Here is a 24,789-nt window from a genome sequence, read left to right on the forward strand (position 1 = left end):
AATGTACTCAGTGTCTAATACTTCGAAGAATAACAAGTGGAGTTGTAGTCATACAGCACAGAAAAACGCCCTTTGGCCAAGTGAGTACATGCCAGCCATCGAACAATCACTTACCCTAATCCTACCATAGCCCACTTTATTCTCCACACATTCCCATCAATTCCCCCAGATTTTACAACTCTTCTACACACTAGGGGCAATTTACAGCAGCTAATTAATCTACCAATCCTCATATCTTTGGGATATGGGAGGAAACTGGAACACCCAAGGAAACTTATGCAGTCACGGGGAGAACTTGCAAACTCTGCACGGACAGCACTGGAGGTCAGGACTGAACCTGAGTTGCTGATGTTGTGAGGCAGCAACTCTACTACCTATACCACTGTGTTGCCAATAAGTATTAGACACACCTCTGTACCTCGCTGATCAAATTCAAATCTTCACTCTGGTAAAGTTGCAGTGCTTAGGTTGCCATATAACCAGTGTTGAACAGAAAGAATGAAAGAAAGAATGAAAAACAAATTAGAAGCTTATAAAAGTAAGTGGTCAGGAGTTTACCAAGTATATTGAAGTTACAATTGACATACAAGTACAGACAACAATCATCTACAGAAAAAAAGTTGTTTTATTTTCTCACTGCATTGAATACACAAAATGGCTCATGGCGAATGTTCCTGCATTCAGGAGAAACATATGACCGTGGAGAAGTCAAGGGTCACCAGTGCTTTGTTTTTTCCTTTTGTCCCAGAGCTCAGAAATTCCTTTCATGTACAGAAAATTTCCCAGTTTTAAAAGAATCTTATTTACAAAAAAGGTCAACACTGGGAAGAAAAAAAGCAGTTGTAACATGCAAAAAATATACTTTCAGCCAGCCATTTTCACATATTTGCAAACCAGCACTTGGGTTACAAGACACACATTGGAGTTATTAAAAAATGAAAGGATATAGTATTTACATTGTTAAAGGGTACACTCAATTATTTCCTTTCATCACTCAGAATATTGTCATATCTAAAAACCCTGAGTGCACAAAATAAAAAAGAAAACAAGATCAGAAACATTTTTTTTTATTTGTAATTACTGGATGTATTTTTACGGGGATGGAGCAGAAGCAGAGGAAAATGGTGAAGAATCTCAGAAACACTATTAAAAAATCCTTATCTATTCAGAATTTTCATTACAAAAGTACAAGGAGAATTAAGCAAAATTAATAAGAATAAAACCTGGATCAGTAACGTGCTCAGTTTCTGTAATCCCGATTTTAATGGTGTCTATTCACTGGACGCTGATATTCAAAGTCTTTGACAATTTACTGGGTCATTAAAAAAACTGATGATTTATTCTCTCTCTAATTTTGAAGAGTTCCATTCAGCCCAAGTGATTGAATATCCACCATGTTGTCACACAGGTTGTTGGAGAGAGAGGAGGAAAGCTAATCAGTGCAAGGTTAGTTTAATGGTTTAACAACAGGAATGAGCTTTATTAACTTGCAAATAATACCCAAATTGTACTCAATGATCTATGAATATAGCACTGCATCAATTTGTTAGTGCCAATTTTGAGTGTTTGGTCTAACTACTGTAGAAACAGAAATGCAAACTTGCAGTAAGAGTTACACTTAAATATGTTTAAGGTTCAGTCTGAATAGATTTGAAAACATGTTGTTAGATTCAAAGAGTATATGCCTCCAGAATTGCAATATACACTGCACAATTCCTCACAGTATAGCCACCTTGGAGAGTTATAATTCAAAGTATGATTTAAAGCTATAATGTGCACTTTGAGTGTTTCCAAATAAGCAAAGACTTACTGTAAAAACAAGAGAAACACTATGTTACAGTCTGTTTTCATAGTTACATCAATATTTACCAATATCTCTTAAAATGTACTGAACATGCTCACGTGGAGCAGTGCATCACAGAAATATATGCCCTCAACCAAGAAAATACCAATACAAACTGAGTTCTTGGGACATGCTCAGAAGAACTGAGAAAAGTGCTCTTCTATTATGCACAAGCCAGAGAGAGACAGCATCTTTTTTGGAAGAGTTTTTAGAATGATGGACAATTCCACACCATAAGTGAATGGATGAAAATATTAAAGTAATAGCAACTTTGTCCAATGCAAGCATCTCTATTTTACCAAGGTATATTTAACTCAAGCCCAAGATGGAGACGATTACAAAAAAAATTGAGAGAATAGTGTCTCTCTCTGCAGACTGTACAATGATTCCCTATACAATATAATAGGGAATATAAAGTAAGGAAAAACTTACAACTTTTCAATTATACTTTGATTAAATTTAACATTTTTAAATATAGAAAATTTGTTATATGAACTTCAGAATACACAAAGAGATTTGAGGAGATGTGACAATGTTATTGGCAGACAACATCTGTTGCATCTGCAAAGGGTGTTCAGTCTCAGCTCCTGCAAACTGAAACAAAAAATGCTGTCTCTCAGAATCTTAACACAATTGAAATCAATCTGTCCGAAATAACAGCATATGTTTTGGTACATGCTAAACAAAACCCTTGCCACTATATGTACGCTAATAGTTTAATTACATCAGAACAGGTCATCCGGCTCAAGAGATCAACTTGGACCACTGAACAAAATTGGAAACACATGTCAACATTAAATACAATCACAACCGCATACAATACCACTAAGGTTACAAACAGAAAATTTCATAATAATTTTCAAGTAAACCTATGCAGTTTAAAAAACTAATGTCTGATTCACTAGCTTCCAGGCAAAGGGCTACATCACATGCAGCATTTTATAGAACATAGAACATTTGTACTGGTTTATTCTGATAAAGGACCTTTAACCTGAAATATCAAGTCTGGTTCTCTTTCTACAGATGCTGCCTGACCTCCTGAGTGTTTCCAGCATTTTCTGCTTTTATTTTAGAAATTTTGTATTTGTGTGGGAGGTTCTGAGCAGATCATACAGGTCCTTTCAATATTTTGGTGCTTTGATTCTGCTAATAAGTCAAATTAGTCTACCAGTGACATCAGTTGGGAGTAATAATAGAGAAGAAAAACTAGCCTTCAACTTCTTATCCAATGAGCTTAATAAAAATTAGCCACATTTTTGAAAAACAAGTTAATGAGGGCTCTGGGGCATTGGTGGATCTATGGAATTAGCTCTCAGAATAACCATTTGATTGGCAAGGTGAACTGTCTACTCCTGTTTATGTTCTTTCCCATAATGGGTATACAATTGCGTCAGTCAATCAATAATACAATGATTTTGACATCAGCTACAAATCTAGTGGTCAATGATTCCAGTTCCAAACTTTAACATGAAACTGGTATTTTCAACTTATCACCCGTATGATTACACAGAATAAATACATGAAAACCATCTGCCCCAGTCTGTTCAACAAAGACCACAGTGATAAATGTGTGTAACAATCCACTAAGTTACTGAATATTCTGGAACAGGGTGTAGCTTGTGGCAAAGGAGGAGACTGGAGATCAAATAAATACCATCTACATGTATCTGGATGAGGTGTCACTTCTGAAGTGTAAATGGATGGAAAATAAATCAACCTAAAACTAGAAAGTACACAAAAAACAGCTAGGACTGCTAGTAAATCAAACATTATCTTTTTAAGCCTATATTAAGACTCAGGGTATTATAATTAAAAAAAGATTGTCTGAGCTCAAAATGTGATCAGGCAATCATGTTCAATGCAAAATCTGATTAAGTCTTTTTCAGATGAAAGGCTAACACAGTGGTTATTAGAATGTCACCTTGAAAGACAAGTTTAATTTGCCATTATTTATCCTAAAATAACTGAATAGCAGAACAAATTTGAGAAGTTGAATGGCCTACTTCTGTTCCATTCCTACCAGGTACAGGTGCCTCTACAGGCCACAAGCTCTCCAATTTCTGGAGCTTGTCAAAGCTGAACAATAAACGCTATAGGCTTTGTTGACCTAGAGGCCATGGTAAGCCAACATTTGCAGGCAATAGACACCAGCCTACAAAACAAAGCAATACCTACTATAAACTAAAGATCACCATGTCATGAACATTAAATTTGACCTAAAAGGAAAATGTTATTAAGGTGGAAACTGTGAAAAACCTGCAATGCTTGTGCACAGCTGAGTATGGCAGAACAGTATGCCACAGGATATCAGAAAGTGTGCATCTCTTCTATTTGGTATTGCACATCATTTCAGTTTGTTAACAATCTCTTCCTGAATCAAACATCACTCATTCATGGAACTATTACAGAATTATTCAGTTTTTGAATTAGTAATGTGACATTCGATTATACCATCTACCCAAATTACATTGAAATTTCTGAAAAATGCTCCCAAGTACTAAAGATGGTTTTCAATTAAACAGTGTTCCCAACGAATAAGTATTTTAAGTCTTACTTTTATGGCCACAAAGCAGAATTTAGGAAAAGCTTAGATCTAAAACATGTTCATAGGTTATTAGTTTTAGAAACAGTTTTAAGGATTCCCCCCTCCCCCCACACACAAAAAGAGAGAAACCCAAGGATTGAATTACTCTAAAAAAAAGTTACCTTACTGCTTCTACAAACACATAGTGACTGGCTAGTGTTTCTAACAAATTTGTTTTAGGTTTCCAGTCACCATACAATTGTCATTAAACCACATCCCCAGAACAGTCTCTATGTGGATAATGCTGCTTTTCTTGGTAAGAAACAACTGTGCTGAAAGAATTGATGAACATTCCCCAATACAAAAAGACAAGAGAGAAAATGAAGCCAATATGTCCCTCCCTTCCTTGCCTATTAATGCCCATAAACAACTTCAGCCTTGTACCTTGCAGTGAAAGTGTTAAAACTAAAAATGTTTGATCCTTTGCAACAAAACTGATTTGAATCGAGGACAGGTCAAGATTACCGCAGTCATAAAAGTATTCCAAAAGGAAAATAATCCAATTTTTTTTTAAACTTTCAAAGCAAAATAACTTAAGAACCATGTTGTATTGATTGGGGCACTGCTCAGCTTTCAATTTTAAATGGATGCCAGTATACTGTTATTTGCCCAACAGGCAAGGCATTCTATGATTAAGCACAGACACAGCAAAGAAGTTAACAAGAAAGCAAATTCTGCAGAAACACTGTATCCAATTCCTAAATAAGGGTTGTGGACACCCAACCTATTCTTCTTCTGGGCTACAGTAATTTAGCAAGGGAGGCAATAAATATAAAGAATACACCCTTCATACCAAGTGTGGTACAACCACTTTGTGACTTTCTTGCACGGTTTAAAATGGTCACATCCATTGATCTGCTATAGTAGGTAATTGTGGCTACAATTTAACAGGATTGCATTTGCTGGTATCACAGCTGAAATAATTAGCCTGAGTGTCCCTTTTAATACTTGGTGTTCATGCCCACATGAACTATCCTAATAAATTGTCAATGCAGATCTCAACATATTGATGATATTCTAAATTTCCAAGTCAAACAAACAGAATGAAAGAAAATTTGTTTATACATCTGAAATCTGTTTGACAAAAGTAGGCAGTCCTAGTAAGTACAAGGGTTCAAAACAGCTAAAATATTTGTTACAGTAAACAGGCACTTTATATTAAAAAAAAATCAGTTTGCGATCAGACTAGTATGTACCACAGTCTGATAACAAACCTGCAACATGACTTTGTTAGTGTACTATAAAAAATTAAATCCGGTACGTTTAGTGTAATGCACAGAAAGAGATTGAGCAAATAGTGCACCTGTACCTAGTAAACCTATTGTACATCACAACAGGTTTTTTTTTATATATATATATAAAAAAAGGGTCAGGTGGGGTCAGCAATTTCACACCAAAGAATTTTGGTCTTTTTTTTCATTTTTGCTCAGGTTTGTATATTTTACAGATCACGTAGAAGGCATCCAATAACCTACAGGGGAAACAAAAGAATTGTTAGAACCGTTCACACATTCTGTGAGCTATTTGCAGCCTGACATCGTCCTACTCTTACTATCATGAGACACACTGAAATACATTCTTATTTGGATATGATTCGGGCAGTCTGCATGTCCAGTGGACATTTCGCACCTTAACAAAAATGTTAATTCCCTTAAAAAAAAATTAAGTCTCATCATTTTCTCACCAACTGATGGCAAGTCCACAGAACACTGTCACCAGAAGATGCTGTGGATCAGAGGTCAGCAATCTGAGATTGATTTCCTTTTCCAAGTAGTGCCAGTACTATTCTTTAGCAGTGACCAAAATCACCCCAATCCACTTATAGAAAAGGAATGAAGAAAATAAACATGCACAAAACAAGTGCAGTCAGTGAAAACTTAATAAAACCTCAAATAAGCCTCTGCTCACTTTCAAAATGCATGAGCCAGGCAGAATAAATAAACTTCAATTCACCTTTTTATTACAATCCATCTGGTGTACTTTATACCAGACATTACAGCTTCAGTGGACTAAAAAGCATTAACTGTGAATACATATTGAAGCAAATTTGATTTCTAGATTCCCTTTAATCCCTTTCTAGATTAAAGGGAATGAGAGAACAAATCCAGTAAACAATAAAACTAGTTTAATGCTGTTGACAGGAAGATAACAGAGATGAGAAACACTATGATGCTGGAAGAACTCAGCAGGCCAGGCAGCATCCGTGGAGAAAAGCAGGTGGTCAACATTTCAGGTTAGGACCCTTCTTCAGGACTGAAGATAGGAAAAGGGGAAGCTCAATATACAAGAGGGAAAAACAAAGCAGTGATAGGTGGACAAAAGAGGGGAGGCGGGGTGGGCATAAGGTGGTGATAAGTAGATGCAGGTAAGCAGTCACAGAACACGTGAAATGAATGCGAATCGGTCACAGAACACCTGCACTCCATCTGTAACCGCAATCTGCATCTCCCCATTGCCAGTCACTTCAACTCCCCCTCCCACTCCATCACAGATATGTCAGTCCCCAGCCTCCTCCACTGCCAGGAGAAGTCCAAGTGCAAACTGGAGGAACAGCACCTCATTTCCCATTTTGGAACCTTGAGGCCTAATGGCATTAACATTGAATTCTCCAACTTTAAGTAATCCATTCACAACTCCCCCCACCACCACCACCCCCCCCCCCCCCCCCCGCCAACCATGCCTCTTCTTTTCTTCCCATTCCTAGCCTCGCTCACTTTTTTTCTACCCATTTCTCCTCCTTACCTTTGACCCATCCCCCAGTGGATCTGCTCTCCCCTCCTCCCCTGCACCTGCCTATCACTATCTCTTACTTGGATCTACCTATCACCACCTTGTACCCACCCCGCCTCCCTTCTTTCCTATATTGGGCTTCTCCTTTTCCTATCTTCAGTCCTGAAGAAGGGTCCTGACTCGAAACTTTGACCGCCTGCATTTCTCTCCACGGATGCTGCCTGGCCTGCTGAGTTCCTCCAGCATCACAGTGTTTTTCGTCTAGATATTGCGGCATCTGCAGTCCTTTGTTTCTCTAGGAAGATAACATAATCCTTCATAAATTTTACTCAAAGTCATGGTCATACAACATGGAAACAAGCACCAAGTCCACATCAAATATCAAGCACCCATTTATGCCAATTGCACACCATTCCCACTTTACTTTCTCCACATTCCTATTAACTGCTCATCTACATACTAGGGGCAATTTACAGTGGGCAATTAACTTACCAATCAGCAGGTTTTTGGGATGTGGAGAGAGAATATGCAAGTGCCACACAGAAAGCACCGGACAGCAGGATTGAACCCGGGTTGCTGGTGCTGTAAGACAGCAGCTCTATTAGCTGTGCCTCTGTGCCAGCCAATAAAGATGCAACAGAAAAACACCAAAAAAGTGAGAATAGTCAGTCATGGGATATAATATTGAAATAATAAAAAAGATGAGAGAATTTTCAAAAATCCTTAAAAATTGCTCAGTAGACACACAAGGTCGGAACATGAGAACAAAGGTGACAAACATTAGAATGGATAGTAAGCTACAAAACAAGAGAGAATGGGGGTTGTATACATTTTCTTAAATCATCAAAATAAAGTGGGAAATGGTGTTCAAATATTTCTGGACTAGAAGTTGGAAGTGCAACTTAAAAATCTGCAGATGGCAACATATGGGGGTATAATGCTAACAGAGAGGCTACAAAATAAAGAAAGATGTTAATAAACTAAAAGAATAGGACATAAACTTCAACACAGGTGTGATGCATTTAGGCAGGGAGAAAAGGGTCCGAAAATTACTTAAGTAAGTATGTAAACAGGGTGAAGGCTTTGAGATAACAAATGCAAGGATTATAAAAAGCTATTTTACCAATTTGTGTGAAACAGTACACAGAGTACTGTGAACTCCCTCAGTTAAAAGGATATAGAAGTATTGGAGAAAATACAAAAGATTTATGTAGATAATAATAGATTTGAAGTGGTATACCAGTCAGGAAAGAATGAAAAAGCTGGAGCTCTGCTCTCTAGAAAATGAGTGAGGGATGACCTGATAGAGATCTTGAAGGTTACAAAAAGACCCAACATAGAAAAGATACATTTCCACTTTTGAAGTGACCTGAACTTGGATCCATAAATATAACATCCCTGTTAATAAATCCAATAGAAAATTCAAGAGAAACTTTCTGTCTGAGAATGGTTAGAATGTGGAATTTGCGAACAAATTTGTTGAGGCAAACAGTATAGATGCATTTAAGATGAAACCAGCTAAAATGAGGAATGAAGAAGGATATGTTGATAAAGGCTAATGAGGAGGCTCACGACTCTGAATTTCTACAATACCCTGTTCTTTTCTTTCCCTTCCTCTTTTTTGTTTCTTCATTCTTACTGGAGTTGCTTTTCTTGAACATGTTCCAGTTACAATGAAACATCAGAGGTTAAGACATCAACATCTTGCTACAGATGCAGATCAACCTGCTGAATAGTTCTGGTATCTTCTGCTTTTACACATCACAAAAATATTCAGCCAATGTTAGAAATGTACACAAAAGTAAAAGTTTACTTGTGTTTAAATTATGGTGTTCAAAGAATTCAAGCTGTTCCTGAAGTTTATGCTTCAAACAAGTAACTGACTTTAATCTGCAACAACCTCTATGGGTAGCGGTCTAATATTGCAATTTATTTTGCTAAAAGACAGTTGACCTTTAGCCGATAAAAAAAACTGCCTCTTGGTTACAGATATAGCAACGGATCTCAGCCTGGATTATTTTCTATTGACCTGGCTGAACAAAACTGACAAGTTAAAAGAAAACACATATTACCTACCTAATTACATAATGATGCATTTTAACCCCAAGCAACCTTGGTTTCTGTCATCTTGACTGTTGAGTTTTATCATTCTGTACTGCCGAATCTCTCGTACCAGTGTGTAAAATGCATCTTCAACTCCCTTTAATTCAATGACAATATTCTATAAGGTTCTTGATGGAGATACATTCATAAATTTAGTCATCAATAATAGTCTTTTATTAACATTATTTTTAAGAAAGCAACAAAGTATACAAATATAGCTGTAGTCAGTAGAATGTATTTATAGATTCCTAACAACGTCAAATACATATAAATATTAATATTTTGGCTACAATGGCTCTTTTAGTCAGAGTGCCTGACTATTATATCTTAGGCCATAGTTCTGTCAGATCATACTGCTAGATAATTACATTTTAAAACATATTAAAATATACTTATGTCTTATCGCTTTACAACTTCAATATTGGTGTTTATACCTTCTACATAGACAAGTTCTTATGGATATCTCAAACTCCAGTAAATTGTCAAATCTTATTCCACCAAGGACTTTGTTAAAGAACTTTAGTTTAGCCTTCTCTAATGCCTCTGACTGTAAAAATCCCCATCAACTGAACCAGACAGCCTTTAAAGTTAGCCAAACAACATGTACCATTCACATTATAATCAACTATAAAATTAAGACAAGTAGCATGTTAAACGCATGACTTCAGCCAAACACATGTTCAGTGAGTACATTACATCTTACAATGGTACAAAATTAATTATCCAGCTGATGTTGGGTTTATTGAGTATATAGCACTTCATTAAGATCTTAAACACAAAAGAAGTTGATCAATATTCTTTCCTCTCATAGCCATCCAAGAAAAGGAATGTTTGAAGATCAAGACTACAAACCAGGCACAAAACTCTATTTACATTGGCCAGCGCTAATCTATAGCCTTCTGTACAATCCCAAGACATTGGCTATCTACAGCAGGCACCTCACAGCACTGCAGAAATACCACTAATAATGTCTCTGCAAAAGCATTGAAATCCACTGGCAAGATAAGTGAACCAACATTAAACATCTTTCCCAGGCCAACATCCAAGAAATTACACTCATTTTGGTTTAATGGGCAGGCCATCTAATTTGCATGCCAGATACCAGCCTCCCAAAACAGACATTATTCTGTGCTCCATCATGGCAAGACATTACCAGGTTACCAAGGAAATGACCCCAGGATGTTCTCAAAACCTCCTTGAAAAAGTATAACATTCAACTGACTTATGGGAATCCCTGGCCTATGAATGCTCAAAATGGAGGAGCAGCAATTGGCAAGATGTCTTGAATCCACTCACTGGGAGCGCACAGTATCTACTAACTCTATGTATCTGCACTGTGTAATGAATTGACCTGTACGATCGGTTTGTAAGACAAGCTTTTCACTGTACCTCGGTACAGGTGACAATAACAAACCAATACCAATAAATGGTGGTAGGAACACATCAACAGCAAAACTACACACCCACCCCACCCGTGGCAGAGCTTCTGAATCCCACACTGGCCACGTTAGCCACCTCTGAACTTACAGAAATGGAGTTGCCTAGGGACTACTGAAGAAGACTACAACCACCAGAATCCCCCTCAGAATCCATTCTACCTGGACTGATTTACCAAATGTAGTTACATGGACAGCTCAGAGGACTGGATGATTGACTGCAGTAAGAGAAGATATATTTTCAGTGTTTATAGGAAGTAATCGTGGTAGGATCAAATGTGCCCTCAATAAACAATGGGCATTATAGTATTCAATTTGCTATACAGAGCATAAGGTCAAGAACTAAATTCTGTACTCGATTAGACAATCTAGGCTGGGAGTTTCAGTTCCCCATAATATGTCTAGGTTTGAAGGCAAGGAAGAAAGTTATATTTTGGGGAATAAAAGGTCATCTCCCATCACTACCCAGTGATCTTGCTCGCAGAATAGACAAATTTGAATTATTGTGGGCTAAGAACTGTAACACAGTTAGTCCATTAACATTAAAAACTCCCAAAACATATTCTCTCTATTCAGCAGATCTGGGTGTCACTAGATTATAGCCCACCCTTAGTTGCCCATGAACTAAGTGGTTTGATAGGGCAGTTCAGAGGACAGTTAAAAGCCAAACAAATTATGTGGGTCCAGAGGCACATGTAGGCTAAATTGGTTAAGTGCAGTAGATATCTCTCCTTAAAAGAACATTAGAAAACAAACTAGGTCTTCATGACAAACTGTATGTTTCAGGGTCACCATTGTTGAGGGGAGTTTCTTTTTTGAAATTCCAGATTATACAGTCAACTAAATTTATATTTCCCATCTGTCATCATGGCACTTGATGATGCATCTTTAGATTCATAAGGCAGCTCTCTGAATTACAAGTCCAGTAAACACATTACCAGTACTTAAGAGGTCAGCACCTAACAGGAAGGAGGAAGAATATTGAAGGAGGGAAAAGCAAACAGTATCTTACTGGGATGCTGGAGTTCACAAACAGCCAGACAAGTATCAGTTTGCACTGTTTATACAAATCTAATAAAGTGACATTCCAGGCATGTTCAAACTTATCCAGTGCAAAGAATAAATCAAGGCTGCACCAGCAGGTTTGTTCAGTAATAAACCGGTTACGGGAACTATTTGGTACAGAACCTAAATGATTGAGAAACTTTAATGTATTGAAATGAAAATTGCTATCAGTAATTAGAAAATGCGGTTTAGTATTTAGACTGTTTTCAACATGAGTTTTAGAAATGAGTAAGAGAAAGTACCAGAGTGAGTGTAGGTAAAGAATTACAGTTTTGAGATCTTGAGAAAAAGTATGTTTGAAAGGGAGATAGAATTTCTGATATCTGGACCTCAACTAAAAGGTTCCACCTCCTTTCTCCTAAAACCACAGGCTTCTGCCAAGATAGAGTCACAAATGCAGGGCGTGCAGTAACCAAATACCTTTACTTCCAACAGCGGAGTCTGCATCATCTTTAGAGTGTTACAGCCAAGCCTATCCTGCTGTAACAAACATCCATACTATCATATTCCAACAAAGTCACCAGCAATCAGGAAAGAAAAAGCTAGTGATTCTCACCAGTCCATGAATAACGAAGTCAATCACACTGCCCCAACTGCTGATGTACTGATAACTCAGCATGGACCAGAAATGGAACTTTCACATGCATGTTGCTGTGAAGTCAACAGGGGAGGGCTTAACACAGTTCAGGAGGAATGTGAGAAGATAGCGCAAAGCATATACCTTCCTGGCAATGGTCACTAAAGGTTTGGTTGCAGAAAAGAATAATTGGACACCAAATTCTGAAGATCAGTCTCAAATTCCGAAGATCAGTCTCAAATTCCAAATGGTTGAAATTTGCCCTTTTCACCCAGTGTCCCTAAAGATATCTTCATAAGTCAGTTTTCAATTCAAGACTTTCACACAATAGTCAGAGAGATTACTTCTAAACAGGTTTTTAATATTTTGTAATTGCAACTACATGTGCCAACATGATGAGAACATCTGGAAGTCTTCCATCATTTTCTTTTCCCCTCCTGAAGATTAACAAATTTTGGAAGTACCTATAATTATTAATGTTAAATTCATTAACATTAAACAGTCCAAGAACAAAACTGAGTTGTTTGTCAGTAGATTTATATGGTCATTTCCCTTCCCAAATGTAAACAATTAGTTTTTTTTCTCACTAATTAGTATCTGGGGCTAAAGAAATAACACAAATGAGGGAAGTAAAAAAGCATTGATGAAAGAACAGAGTTTATCAACAGACTTGGCTAGCATTGTGTTATAGCAGGGAATGGGAGGTGGGTGGGTGGGCTAGTGATATTAAAATTGCCTCAGTACTGCTCAGCTTTTATTGGGTGGCAAGGGGGCAGAATCAAGAACTGGGGTTCTGATTGTGACTAAATACAACCAGAAATGTTAATGTTCAGATGCTGGGCTTGGACAGATTTGAAAGCAAATAAAAGCAAGTCCACATTGTTCCTTAAGCCTGCTCCCGATTCAAGAAAATAGATGCTCCTCTACCTCGAGTTCACTTTCCCACCTGATTTCCACATTCCTGGATTCCTTGGGTGATTAAAAAGCTATGGATTTTGGCCAACTCTAAACATCCATATTCTTCTTGGGTAAAGAATACCTTTGGTTCATCTCAGTCGTAAAAGCCTTATCCTGAGACCAAGTCTTGTTATGAGCTCTCCAGGCAAAGGAAACTACTTCAACTTCTGTTGCAGTTATCTCATATAATGCAATAAAATCAATTCACATTCTTCAGAACTCCAGTGAGGAGCCCATCCTACTTGCACTATCTTCAAAAGACATCTTCATCCCATGAGTAGTTGATTCATAAAAGTGTACAATACAGCAAACAGCTCTCAACCCACATGCCCATGCTGTTCAAAGATTATTTTGGTTACACCCATTTCCCAGCTTTCGATTTGGAGACTTTAGGTTACATCACTGGTGCTCATCCAGATACCTTAAAAATACATGAAGGGTTTCTGCCTTCAGCACTCTTTCAGCTTGAGAGTTCCCGATCTCCACTACTTTCTGGGTGATATTTTTTCCTTTCAACTTCCCTCAGCTCTTCCTATTAATTAACTTAAATCTACGTCTCCTAGTTATCGATCTTTCTGCTCAGGGAAATAGGTCCTTCCCATTCCCCCTATTTACTTCTTTTATTAACACACCTCAACTGAAATTCCCTTTAGCCCACCTTATTCTAAATCAAACCACCCCAGTTTATTTAGTTTCTCATAACTATAACTCTCCAGTCCCAGCAACATAGAGTCATACAGCAAAACAGCACGGATACAGGTACTTCGGCCCAACCAGTCCATGCTGCCGACTATGCCCCTCCAGCTAGTCCCAATTTCCTGCGTTTGCACCATATCCCTCCAAGCCCCGCCCCTCCATGGACCTATCCAAGTACTTCTTAAATGATACTATTGTATCTGCCTCAACCACTTCCTCTGGCAGCCATCCTCTGCATGAAAAAGTTGCCTGTCAGTTCCCTTTTAAATCTCTCCCCGCTCATCCTAAACCTATGGCCCCAAGTTTAGGTCTCCCCTACCATGGGAAAAGACTGTTACCATCCACCTCATCTATGCCCCTCATAATTTTAAACATTTCTATAAGGTCACTCCTCATTCTCCTACACAAGAGGCATTCTCCTACATGTTCCAGTGATATATTTGTCTTTTACAATAGTGACTAGATCTATACATAGTAATCTGGCTGTGGGCTAATTAGTTTGATAGTTCTAGCATGATCTTTCTACTTTTTATTCCTTGCCTCAGCCAATGTAGATAGATACCAAAATGCCTTAACCATCTCATTTATCTCATTATTTTCTGGGATCAGAAGATTTCTACTTACACTCCCACCACCTTTCATGCATTCCCTCATCAAATGCATTATCTTATTTCTGAATCCACTTGCCCCTCTTGTGCCCATCTGCCAAACAACAACTTCCTGTGTCCTTGTACGATTTCAATGCAACCCCGATTAAGTGAAATACTGAAAGTCAGTGATTTGATTCACCCATGACCTCAGCACGAGTTTTTCCAGCACTCTTCCACATAGCTTACCTGTCTTGTTTTTGCTGAGGTTTCTATGAAAGGTATCCCGTAACTCCTAGCCAGTTCCTGTGCTTGTTTTGTGTCCACAGTTCGAGAAGGTAAGTCGCATTTGTTCCCCACCAAGACCATGGGGACATCTTCAGAATCCTTTACTCTTTTAATTTGCTCTCTAAATGAACAATAAACTAAATTCATTGTATGTTCATGTTACAGATGTAAGTGCAAGCATTTCAAAAGGTGTCAAGAAACAATTGCTATCCTTAAATGAGCACAGTAAGAAACCAATGGTGCACCAAAACAGAGAGACAAAAAATTCTGCAGATGCTGGAAACAGATTGTTTTGGTGTCTATTTTGCTACATGAGTTTACTGTATAAATGCTAGGCAACAAATGATTATAAAATGAATGAAACTGCACAATTCAATACAAATAATTTAGTGCTGTTTACAATTCAGTTGTTGAACAGACAACCAGATTTATTTTTCACATTTAGTTTTAAACTCCAATGGTTCACAGAATCACACATTCCAGACACCTGAATCAATAACATACTCTGAATCAGTTCCACTTAAACTTCTGATTGAATGATTTGCCATACCCTTTGTATAACAATTACAGTTGCTTTACATACACTTAATCATTATAGCAAGTTAAAAGAAAAATACACAATCCAATTATATGCATCACGGCAGCCTGTGTTCATCCTCCCCCTTAAAATCATTCACAAATTATCAAAGAAAGCAGACCTACAATTATTGCTGATTTGGTTGTAGCTCACCCATTCGGAAAAAGGATAAAGCAAAACAGATTAGGAGTAGTGAAGAAAGTGAAAAATCTGTTTAGTAGAAGAGTGTTTCGCTGTGCAAGGCCAAAACAGCTGAAGTACAAATGTAGGCAACTATCAAGGAGAGTGTAGGAAGGGAAAAGATGGCCACAGGTGAAGCAGTGCCCACTGCCTAAAATTTCCAAAGGTGCAACCGTACCAACAGAAAGATTAAATCATTGCATTGGGTCTTCTCTACTTTGGTTGTGGTCACATAGGGATATGGTTTTGTAAATAATAGGGCCATGCTTTGGAAAGACAGACCAGAACTAAGGTAATACAGATGAGATGGACACTATCCAATGTTAAGGACATCAGCAGAACAGTTGAAATAGGGAATACAAGTCTTCAGCCTGTTTCATTATTCAATATTGTGGCTCACAACTAGGGCTCAATTTTTTTTTAAACCAACAATTTAACAGAAGTCTAAGGCTTTAAAAATTCATACTTTCTATATAATGATCAAACTCTGTTGGCAATATATTTTGTAATGTCACCCATGAATTCTGCTTTAAGAGTAAGGCTTTTAATATGTAAATATTGTACACAAATTGCTGATCAATCACAGTTATTGTGAACACACAAGAACATCAATCAGTGACGTGAATGGGCAGCTTAGTTGGAAAAGAAACCCTGATTGGTAAAATGACAGATGAGAATGAATGACTTGGAATGTGTAATTTATTATCGCTATCAATTTAATTCCAAAATATTGTAGAAACCCAAAGATAATGCATTCGCCTAAAGGTTTTTTTTTAAACAAACAAAACTAATTTTCCCAAATAATAACCAAAAACCTGAAATGAACCAAGACAAAAAGACCTACTTATAATTCAACGTTAACTTCATTTTCTATTACCATAATTTTAACAATCTTGAGTAAAATAAGTGTTTGAACATCGATAGCCCTTTGAAGAAAACCCCAAATATTCACAAATAAAAACTTTCTCCATATTTCAGTTCCACGTAGGCATTTCTTGCTCCAGAAGTATGCCAAAGTGCTAGACTTTCCAACTATGAGAAAAACTTCTCAGCATCTATCCTGTGAAGCCTACTTACGTTCCTATATTCAACAAAATCCTCTTTCATTCTCTGAAACTCAACAAAACATAGGCCCATTCAACTCACTCTCTCTTCATTTAGTGGACCCCACTGCCCAAGAATTTATCTAATGAACTTCTTTTGCACCACTCAAGTCAAATGTATCCTTCCTTTGGAACAGAAATTCAAAACCACACATAGTACTTGAGATGTAACTTCAGCTTCCTTGCACTAAAGGCCAACATACCACTTGCCCTCTGAACTATTTTTACTAGAACCTGTCTGGATATCAACTTTTTAAAGAAGTTTTGCACCATTTAAGAATTCTGTATACCTTTACTTAATAACCAGGTGAATAATCTAACATTTTCAAATAATCACTTTGGCCATTTACTTAACTTGCCTACATTCTTTTTTTTTTACACACACTCTGCCCTACTTGTACCTCATTTTCTCACATGGCTTTCGATCATCAATAACTTGAATACATAACACTCATTTCAGTCACTAGTATGGATTGTAAACAGCTGAAGCCCTAGCACTGATGATTCTCATAACAGCCTCTTCATAGCAGCTTGACGACCTGCAAATGACTCTTTAATTTTCTTTTCTAGTTTTTTTTCTTAATAATAGGTTCCAACAATTTCTAAGAGCCAGACTATCTGGGCCATGCTTTCCCATTTTCTATTTTCCTCCTTTCAGGTGAACAGTGTCTCATTTGTTACCTTCTAAACCAATTCCTGCATAATAGCCATCAAGCTCAATCTAACAAATTTTTCACCCTCACGTATATTTTAACAAGTCTATTTCATCAAATAACTGTAATTTTATTTTCTGTATATTATACATTATATATTATTTCATCAAATAACTGTAATTTTATTTTCTGTATATTATACATTAAGCTCCATTTAACATTTTCTATTTTAGTTCCCATGTACATTAGTCATCAAGCCCAGCTTTTTGAGGGACTCTTGATCTCACAATCTGCCTTGTTATGACCTTGCAACTTATTACCCACCTGCACTTCCTCTGTAGCTGTGACACTGTACTCTGTATTCTGCTATTGTTTTTACCCAGTACTATCTCAATACACTGTGTAATAAATTGATCTGTACGAACGGTATGCAAGACAAGTTTTTCCACTGTACCTCGGTACAATTGACAATAATAAACCAATACTTCACTCACCACTATATTGTTCATCAATAAGCTAAACACTGTGCTAGTGGGTATATTTAAAGCAGAGGTTGATAAGTTCTTGATTAATAAGGCTGTCAAAGATTATAGGGAGAAGGCTGGAGAGGTTGAGAGGCAAAAATAAATCAGCCATGATCAAGGATCATACAGAGTAGCAAGGAAGGAACTTAAGAAGGGGCTGAGGAGAGCAAGAAGGAGACATGAAAGGTCTTTGGCAAGTAGGGTTAAGGAGAATCCCAAGGCTTTTTTCTAGTACGTGAAGAGCAGAAGGATGGCTAGAGTAAAGGTAGGTCCGATTAAAGACAAAGGTGGGAAGATGTGCCTGGAAGTTGCGGAAGTGGGTGAGGTTCTCAATGAATACTTCTCTTCAGTATTCACCAAGGAGAGGGGTTTTGATGACGCTGAGGACAGTGTTGGTAAGGGTAATGTTCTAGAGTATGTAGATATCAAGAGAGAGGATGTGTTGGAGCTATTAGAAAATATTAGGACAGATAAGTCCCCGGGGCCTGACGGAATATTCCCCAGGCTGCTTTGTGAGGCGAGGGAGGAGACTGCTGAACCGTTGGCTAGATTCTTTGAGTCCTCGTTGTCCATGGGGATGGTACCGGAGGATTGGAGGGTGGCGAATGTTGTCCCCTTATTCAAAAAAAGTAGTAGGGATAGTCCAGGGAATTAAAGACCAGTGAGCCTTACGTCTGAGGTGGGTAAGCTGTTAGAAAGGATTCTGAGAGATAGGATCTATGAGCATTTAGAGAATCATGGACTGATTAGGGACAGCCAGCATGGCTTTGTGAAGGGAAGATCTTGCCTCACAAGTCTGATAGGGTTCTTTGAGGAGGTGACCAGGAAGATTGATGAGGGTAGTGCAGTAGATGTGGTCTACATGGATTTTAGTAAGGCGTTTGACAAGGTTACGCATGGTAGGCTTCTTCAGAAGGTCAGAGGCCAAGGGATCCAGGGAGGTTTGGCCGTGTGGATTCAGAATTGGCTTGCCTGTAGAAAGCACAGGATTGTGGTGGAGGGAATGCATTCGAATTGGAGGGCTGTGTTTAGTGGCGTCCCATAGGGATTGGTTCTGGGACCTATACTTTTTGTGATATTTATTAACGACTTAGATGAGGGGGTGGAAGGGTGGGTTAGCAAGTTTGCAGATGACACAAAGATCAGTGGTGTTGTGGACAGTGTGGAGGGCTGTCAAAGCTTACAGAGGGATATTAATAGGATGCAGAGCTGGGCTGACAAGTGGCAGATGGAGTTCAATCCATGGGCAGTGTGGAGGAGCAGAGGGATCTGGGGGTTCATATCCACAGATCACTGAAAGTTGCCTCACAGGTGGATAGGGTAGTTAAGAAAGCTTATGGGGTGTTAGCTTTCATAAATCGTGGGATTGAGTTTAAGAGCCACGAAGTAATGATGCAGCTTTACAAAACTCTGGTTAGACCACACTTAGAGTACTGTGTCCAGTTCTGGTCGCCTCATTATAGGAAGGATGTGGAGGCGATGGAGAGGGTGCAGAGGAGATTTACCAGGATGCTGCCTGGATTAGAGAGTATGGATTATGAGGAGAGACTAAGGGAGATAGGGCTTTACTCATTGGGAGAGGAGGATGAGGGGAGACATGATAGAGGTATACTAAATATTAAGAGGAATAGATAGAGTGGACAGCCAGTGCCTCTTCCCAGGGCACCAATGCTCAATACAAGAGAGCATGGCTTTAAGGTAATTGGTGGGGGGGGGGGGGGGGGGGGGGGGGGTGGTGGAGTTCAAGGGAGATGTCAGAGGGAAGTTTTTCACCCAGAAAGTGGTTGGTGCATGGAATGCACTGCCTGGGGTGGTGGTGGAGGCTGATACGTTGGTCAAGTTCAAGAGATTGTTAGATAAGCATATGGAGGAATTTAAGATAGAGGGATATGTGGGAGGAAGGGGTTAGATAGTCTTAGGAGTGGTTTGAAAGTCGGCACAATATGGTGGGCCGAAGGGCCTGTATTGTTCTATGGTTTAAATGGCAGAGCAGGCTCGATGGCCACATGGCCTAATTCTGCTCCTATGTCTCATGGTCTATTCTTGCACTGATTATAAAGTCTAATTTAACAAGTAACAGCCATTTTATCCATAAATCATCAGAATGAATTTGCTGTATTGTCATGCTGTACATATTGGGTATCAAGCCCAATTCGGCAATACTGTGAATTTCTTCCAACAAACAATCTGCTGGAGGAACTCAGTGGGTCAAGAGCATCTGTGGGAGGAAAGGAATTGTCAATGTTTCCGGTTGAAACCCTGCATCAGGACTCAAACTGTTTGTTGCTCCAGATTCCAGCTTCTGGAATCTCACGTCTCTCCATGAATTTCTTTCATTTTATTCTGGTTTATTTGAGTTCAGTCTAACAACTTTTAGCCTCTCGTGTATTCATTATCAAGCTCATGTTAAGAATTGACCGTAACAATCAACATTTATTGTATAATTGCATGTGATATGCTTACAGTCAAATGTACAGTAATAAGTTAGTGGTTATCTAGCTTCATTTAACAATTTACTGCTATTCCCTACATACTGATTACCAAGGCAAATTTAACAACATACTATTGATTTCTCCAACATGCCAATTATCAAACCCAATTTAATAATTTATTATTTTTGTCCATCTGTGTACTGATTATCAAGCACATATCCACAAATTATAGCATTATAACTTGTGCACTGGTTACTAAGCTCAATTTAACAACTTACGGTAACCTTTTAGTTTCAGAGATGAAATTCTGGAAGTTCCTAACATCCACTATCTTTTCACCCTTTTTAGAATAGGTAGATATTCAGGACCCAAGTTGACTGTTTTCAAGTCATATTCATTCTTCTAGCACTACTTCTTTACAACGTTACTTTAAATTTTTCACTCCAATTAGTCCCTTACTTCCCTATTTTTGATATGATTAAGGCAGACACAAAACATTCACTAACACTGTTTTCTTAATATTCATTTCTCTGGTCTGAATTACTTATTTTCTTTTTACATGGTGCAAATAGTTCTTACAATTTTTATATTACTTGTAGGTTTACTCTTTTTTTCTATCAATTTTTGGTGCTTCTCTGCTGGCTTTCAAAAATATCCCGATTCTCACACATCCACTTTTCTCCTCAATCTAACACTTAACTCTTAACTGCTTTTGTTAACCAATTTTCCAATGGTATTCTTATTTCTCAATATTACGTAATTTTACTTATAATTATTAAATTCTTTCAGTATCTGCCATATTTTGAATCTAAATTTCCCAACTTACCTTAGACAATTTGACCATTATGCTTCCATAATTATGTTTAGGATTCTACAGCTTTAGTCTTCAGTATGTCACTCTTACAATAAAATTCTATTTCCACTGAATATGCAAGATGTGATCGAAAATAACCTTTTCTCTGGCTGCTTCCAAAACACATTTTTAAAGCCTTTTCTGAAGTTTATGTAGGTTATTTCTACTGGAGTTATTCAACTGCCAAAATATCTCCATATGTTTAGACTCAAAAGAAATTGAAACAATACCCTAACTAGTTCATTTAAAATTATTTTCATCATATTACTCCAAAAAAAAATCAAATATGCATGAGAAGAGGCAGATTTTCAGAAGCATTTATCTCCAGTATCTGAAGTTAATGGGTTATGGTGGGGCGGCCAGCAATCTAAAACTTAAACTCAATTGCTTTTAACCTTCTCAACAGTTGAATGTAGAATAATCGTTACACCCACCTGTACAAGTGAACATCTGCAAATGATTTATGATTGTTTATGGCAAAGACACAGAGGAACCCTTCGCCTGTCCTCATGTACTGATCCCTCATAGCACTGTACTCTTCTTGACCTGCTGTGTCCAGAATGTCTAACAAACATGTTTCACCATCAATCACTACCTGTTTCCTATAGGAGTCCTGAAGTGAAAAACAGAAGATGAACATTTTAAATTGTATTTTAGCAATCATTTTACACAATAATACTCATGAATTGAGAACTGAAAATTATACACCATTCATCCAGTAACATACTCCCATAGACTTGTGAAAGAGCAATAAACAGAAATGACTGAACCCACAAGCACACCATAAGGATATTATTAAGACATCAAGGAGCACAAAAATAAGCAAATACAGGTTGAAACTCTCTAGTCTGGCATTCTGTGGTTCCACATATTTTGAATCTGTGGTACAAACCTACACTAACTAGGATCTAAAATTAACTAAAATCTGTACTAATCTGTAGCTAATTAATCTACCAGTGCAACTTTTGCAACCTCAGCTGACAATGTTTCCAACTTACAGAAATTTCAAGTTCCGGACAGTTCTCTGAACACTTATGTGATCCGGGGAGTGTCTATACTTAAAAAAGAACCATACTCCTGTTCAGGGAAAAATGATTGGTGGCATTTTCTATAGTCCAGATTTTCTGTGGTACGGCACCAGTCAAGTCCTATGGGTGCCAGATTAGAGAGTTTCAATCTGTATCACCTTTTAAAACTCTGTTTTGTGGTCATAGTACCAAGCAGTGACAATCTAGTGGAGAGATCCCACCAAAGAGGGAATAGGCAAATAAAAAGGATTGTCTCTGAGCATGCAAATGGTGCAAGAAAAATGGAGAAAATGCACTTTAAAAGGAAACTGTTTGGAAAGAGCTAATGGAAATCAAAAGAAAAAACTTGCAGATGCTGGAAAGCTGAAATAAGAACAGAAATTGCTGGAAAAACTCAGCAGGTCAGGGAGCATCTGTGGAAAGATAAACAGAGTAGTGGCTGTCCTGTTGAGTGTTTAGAGCATTTGCTGTTTTTATTAATGAAAACTGATGTCAGTAAGTCATCCAAAACAAAGGGAAAACATTGGAGACTCAGTAGATCAAAGAGAAAGCTGAGAGAAACAGTTAATGTTTTAGGTATTTTAAAGGCCTGTAAGAATATGCCCAGCAACTATAATTTCATCTCCTTAGAAACCATAATCTAATTGGCACTTAGAGAAGCTCACGTTAATGAAGAGAGCCAGAATGAAGCTTCTACAACCAAATTACGTTTTACTAATTGATTTAACTTTTTGATAATGTGCAGAGAAGCTGATGAAAGGAATATAGTGGATCTCACCCATGTGGATTTTCAAAAGATATTTGATGAAATCCCAACCTAAAGACTGGTTAGCAAAATTGAGGATAATGGAATAAAATAAGCAGTGACAGCATGAATAAGAAATTAGCTTGAAGGCCGCAGACTCAAAGAAAGTTGATATTTTCAGAGTGGACAATGGTAAACAAGAGTTCCCCAGATTTGGTGCTGAGACCACTGCTCATATATATTAACAACTTAGATATGGATGTGCAAAGCAAAACTTTCAAAAGTTGCAGGTGATTTAAAACATGGTAGACCAGTCAACAGTGAGGACGACAGCAATACACTTAAGAGGACATACAGGCTAGCAGACCAGGTAGAGAAGTGGCAAATGAAACTTAATACAGGCTGGTGAAAATGAATCATTTAGGTAGAAAGACTGAGTAGTGATAACACAGATTAAATAGCATATTTCCAAAGGGTGTGCAGGAAGAGAAGGACCTGGAATATTTGCACAGTCTTTGAAAGTGGCAGAACATCTTGACAGTCTACTTAGTAAAGCATCTAGGATCTTAGCCTTGTAGCAGTTAGCCTAATGCTATTACAATGCCAGCGACCCAGGTTCAATTCCTGCAGCTGTCTGTAAGTAGTTTGTATGTTCTCCCTCTGTGTCTGCGTGGGTTTCCTCCGGGTACTCTGGTTTCCTCCCACATTCCAAAAAGACATACAGGTTAGAAGTTGTGGGCATGCTATGTTGGCACCGGAAGAGTGACAACACTTGCAGGCTGCCCCCAGCACATTCTCAGTAGCACAAAAAGATGCATTTCACTGTGTGTTTCAATGTACATATGACTAATAAATAAATATCTTATCTTAAACAGAATTACAGAATACAAAAGCAGAGGGAGTTTGCTGATTCTTATATATTTAAAAAAATACTGATTAGACCACAATGAGGCTACTACACTTTGGGAAGAATATGAAGATCCTATAGAGAGTGCAAAAAATATTTAATAGTATGGTTAAGAATGAAGGATTTCAGCTGCAAGATTAGACAGCAGAGGAATCTCAGATGGCGATGAGGAGACGTACAGGAGTGAGATAGATCAGCTGGTTGAGTGGTGTTGCAACAACAACTTTGCACTCAACGTCAGCAAGACCAAGGAATTGATTGTGGTCTTCAGGAAGGGAAAGTCGGGAGAACACACACCAGTCTACATTGAGGAGACAGCAGTGGAAAGGGTGAGTAGCTTCAAGTTCCTGGGCAACAACATCTCTAGGATGTATCTTGAGCCCAACACATTGATGCAGTCACGAAGAAGGCATGCCAGTGGCTCCACTTCGCTAGGAGTTTGCGGAGATTTGGTGTGTCACCAAAGACTCCTGCAAATTTCTACAGATGTATAGTGGAGACCATTCTGACTGGTTGCATCACCACCTAGTATGGAGGCTCCAATGCGCAGGATCGAAAGAGGCCGCAGAGGGTTGTAGATTCAGTCAGTTCCATCGTGGGCACAACCCTCCTCACCATCAATGACACCTTCAAGAGGTGGTGCCTCAAGAAGGCAGCATCCACCATTAAAGACCCTCACCATCCGGGACACACCCTCTTCACGATACTACCACTGGGGAGGAGGTACAGGAACCTGAAGACCCACACTCAACATTTCAGGAACAGCTTCTTCCCGTCCACTATCAGATTTCTGAACAGTCCATGAACACCATCTTGTTATTCCTCTTTTGTACTATTTGTTTATTTCTGTAACTTATAGTCATTTTTATGTCTTTATGTCTTGTACTGTACTGCTGCCACAAAACAACAAATTTCACGACA

At 38.2% G+C, this 24,789-nt stretch overlaps 1 protein-coding gene across 1 annotated transcript in view; it reads right to left on the reverse strand.

Annotated features, from left to right (window-relative positions):
* Positions 1-607: 607 nt before the first annotated feature.
* Positions 608-24,789, reverse strand: part of nras (NRAS proto-oncogene, GTPase) — a 41,161-nt gene continuing 16,979 nt past the window's right edge. The window contains exons 3-6 of the mRNA XM_052034483.1: positions 21,623-21,801; positions 14,828-14,987; positions 9,234-9,357; positions 608-5,898 (exon numbers count right to left, since the gene is read on the reverse strand). Of these exons, the coding sequence (XP_051890443.1) occupies positions 9,238-9,357; positions 14,828-14,987; positions 21,623-21,801 (459 nt within the window). The 3' untranslated portion in view covers positions 608-5,898; positions 9,234-9,237. The remainder of the gene's footprint in view (positions 5,899-9,233; positions 9,358-14,827; positions 14,988-21,622; positions 21,802-24,789) is intronic.

This window comes from Pristis pectinata, chromosome 20, assembly GCF_009764475.1.
Source record: "Pristis pectinata isolate sPriPec2 chromosome 20, sPriPec2.1.pri, whole genome shotgun sequence".
Taxonomy (NCBI): Eukaryota; Metazoa; Chordata; class Chondrichthyes; order Rhinopristiformes; family Pristidae; genus Pristis; species Pristis pectinata.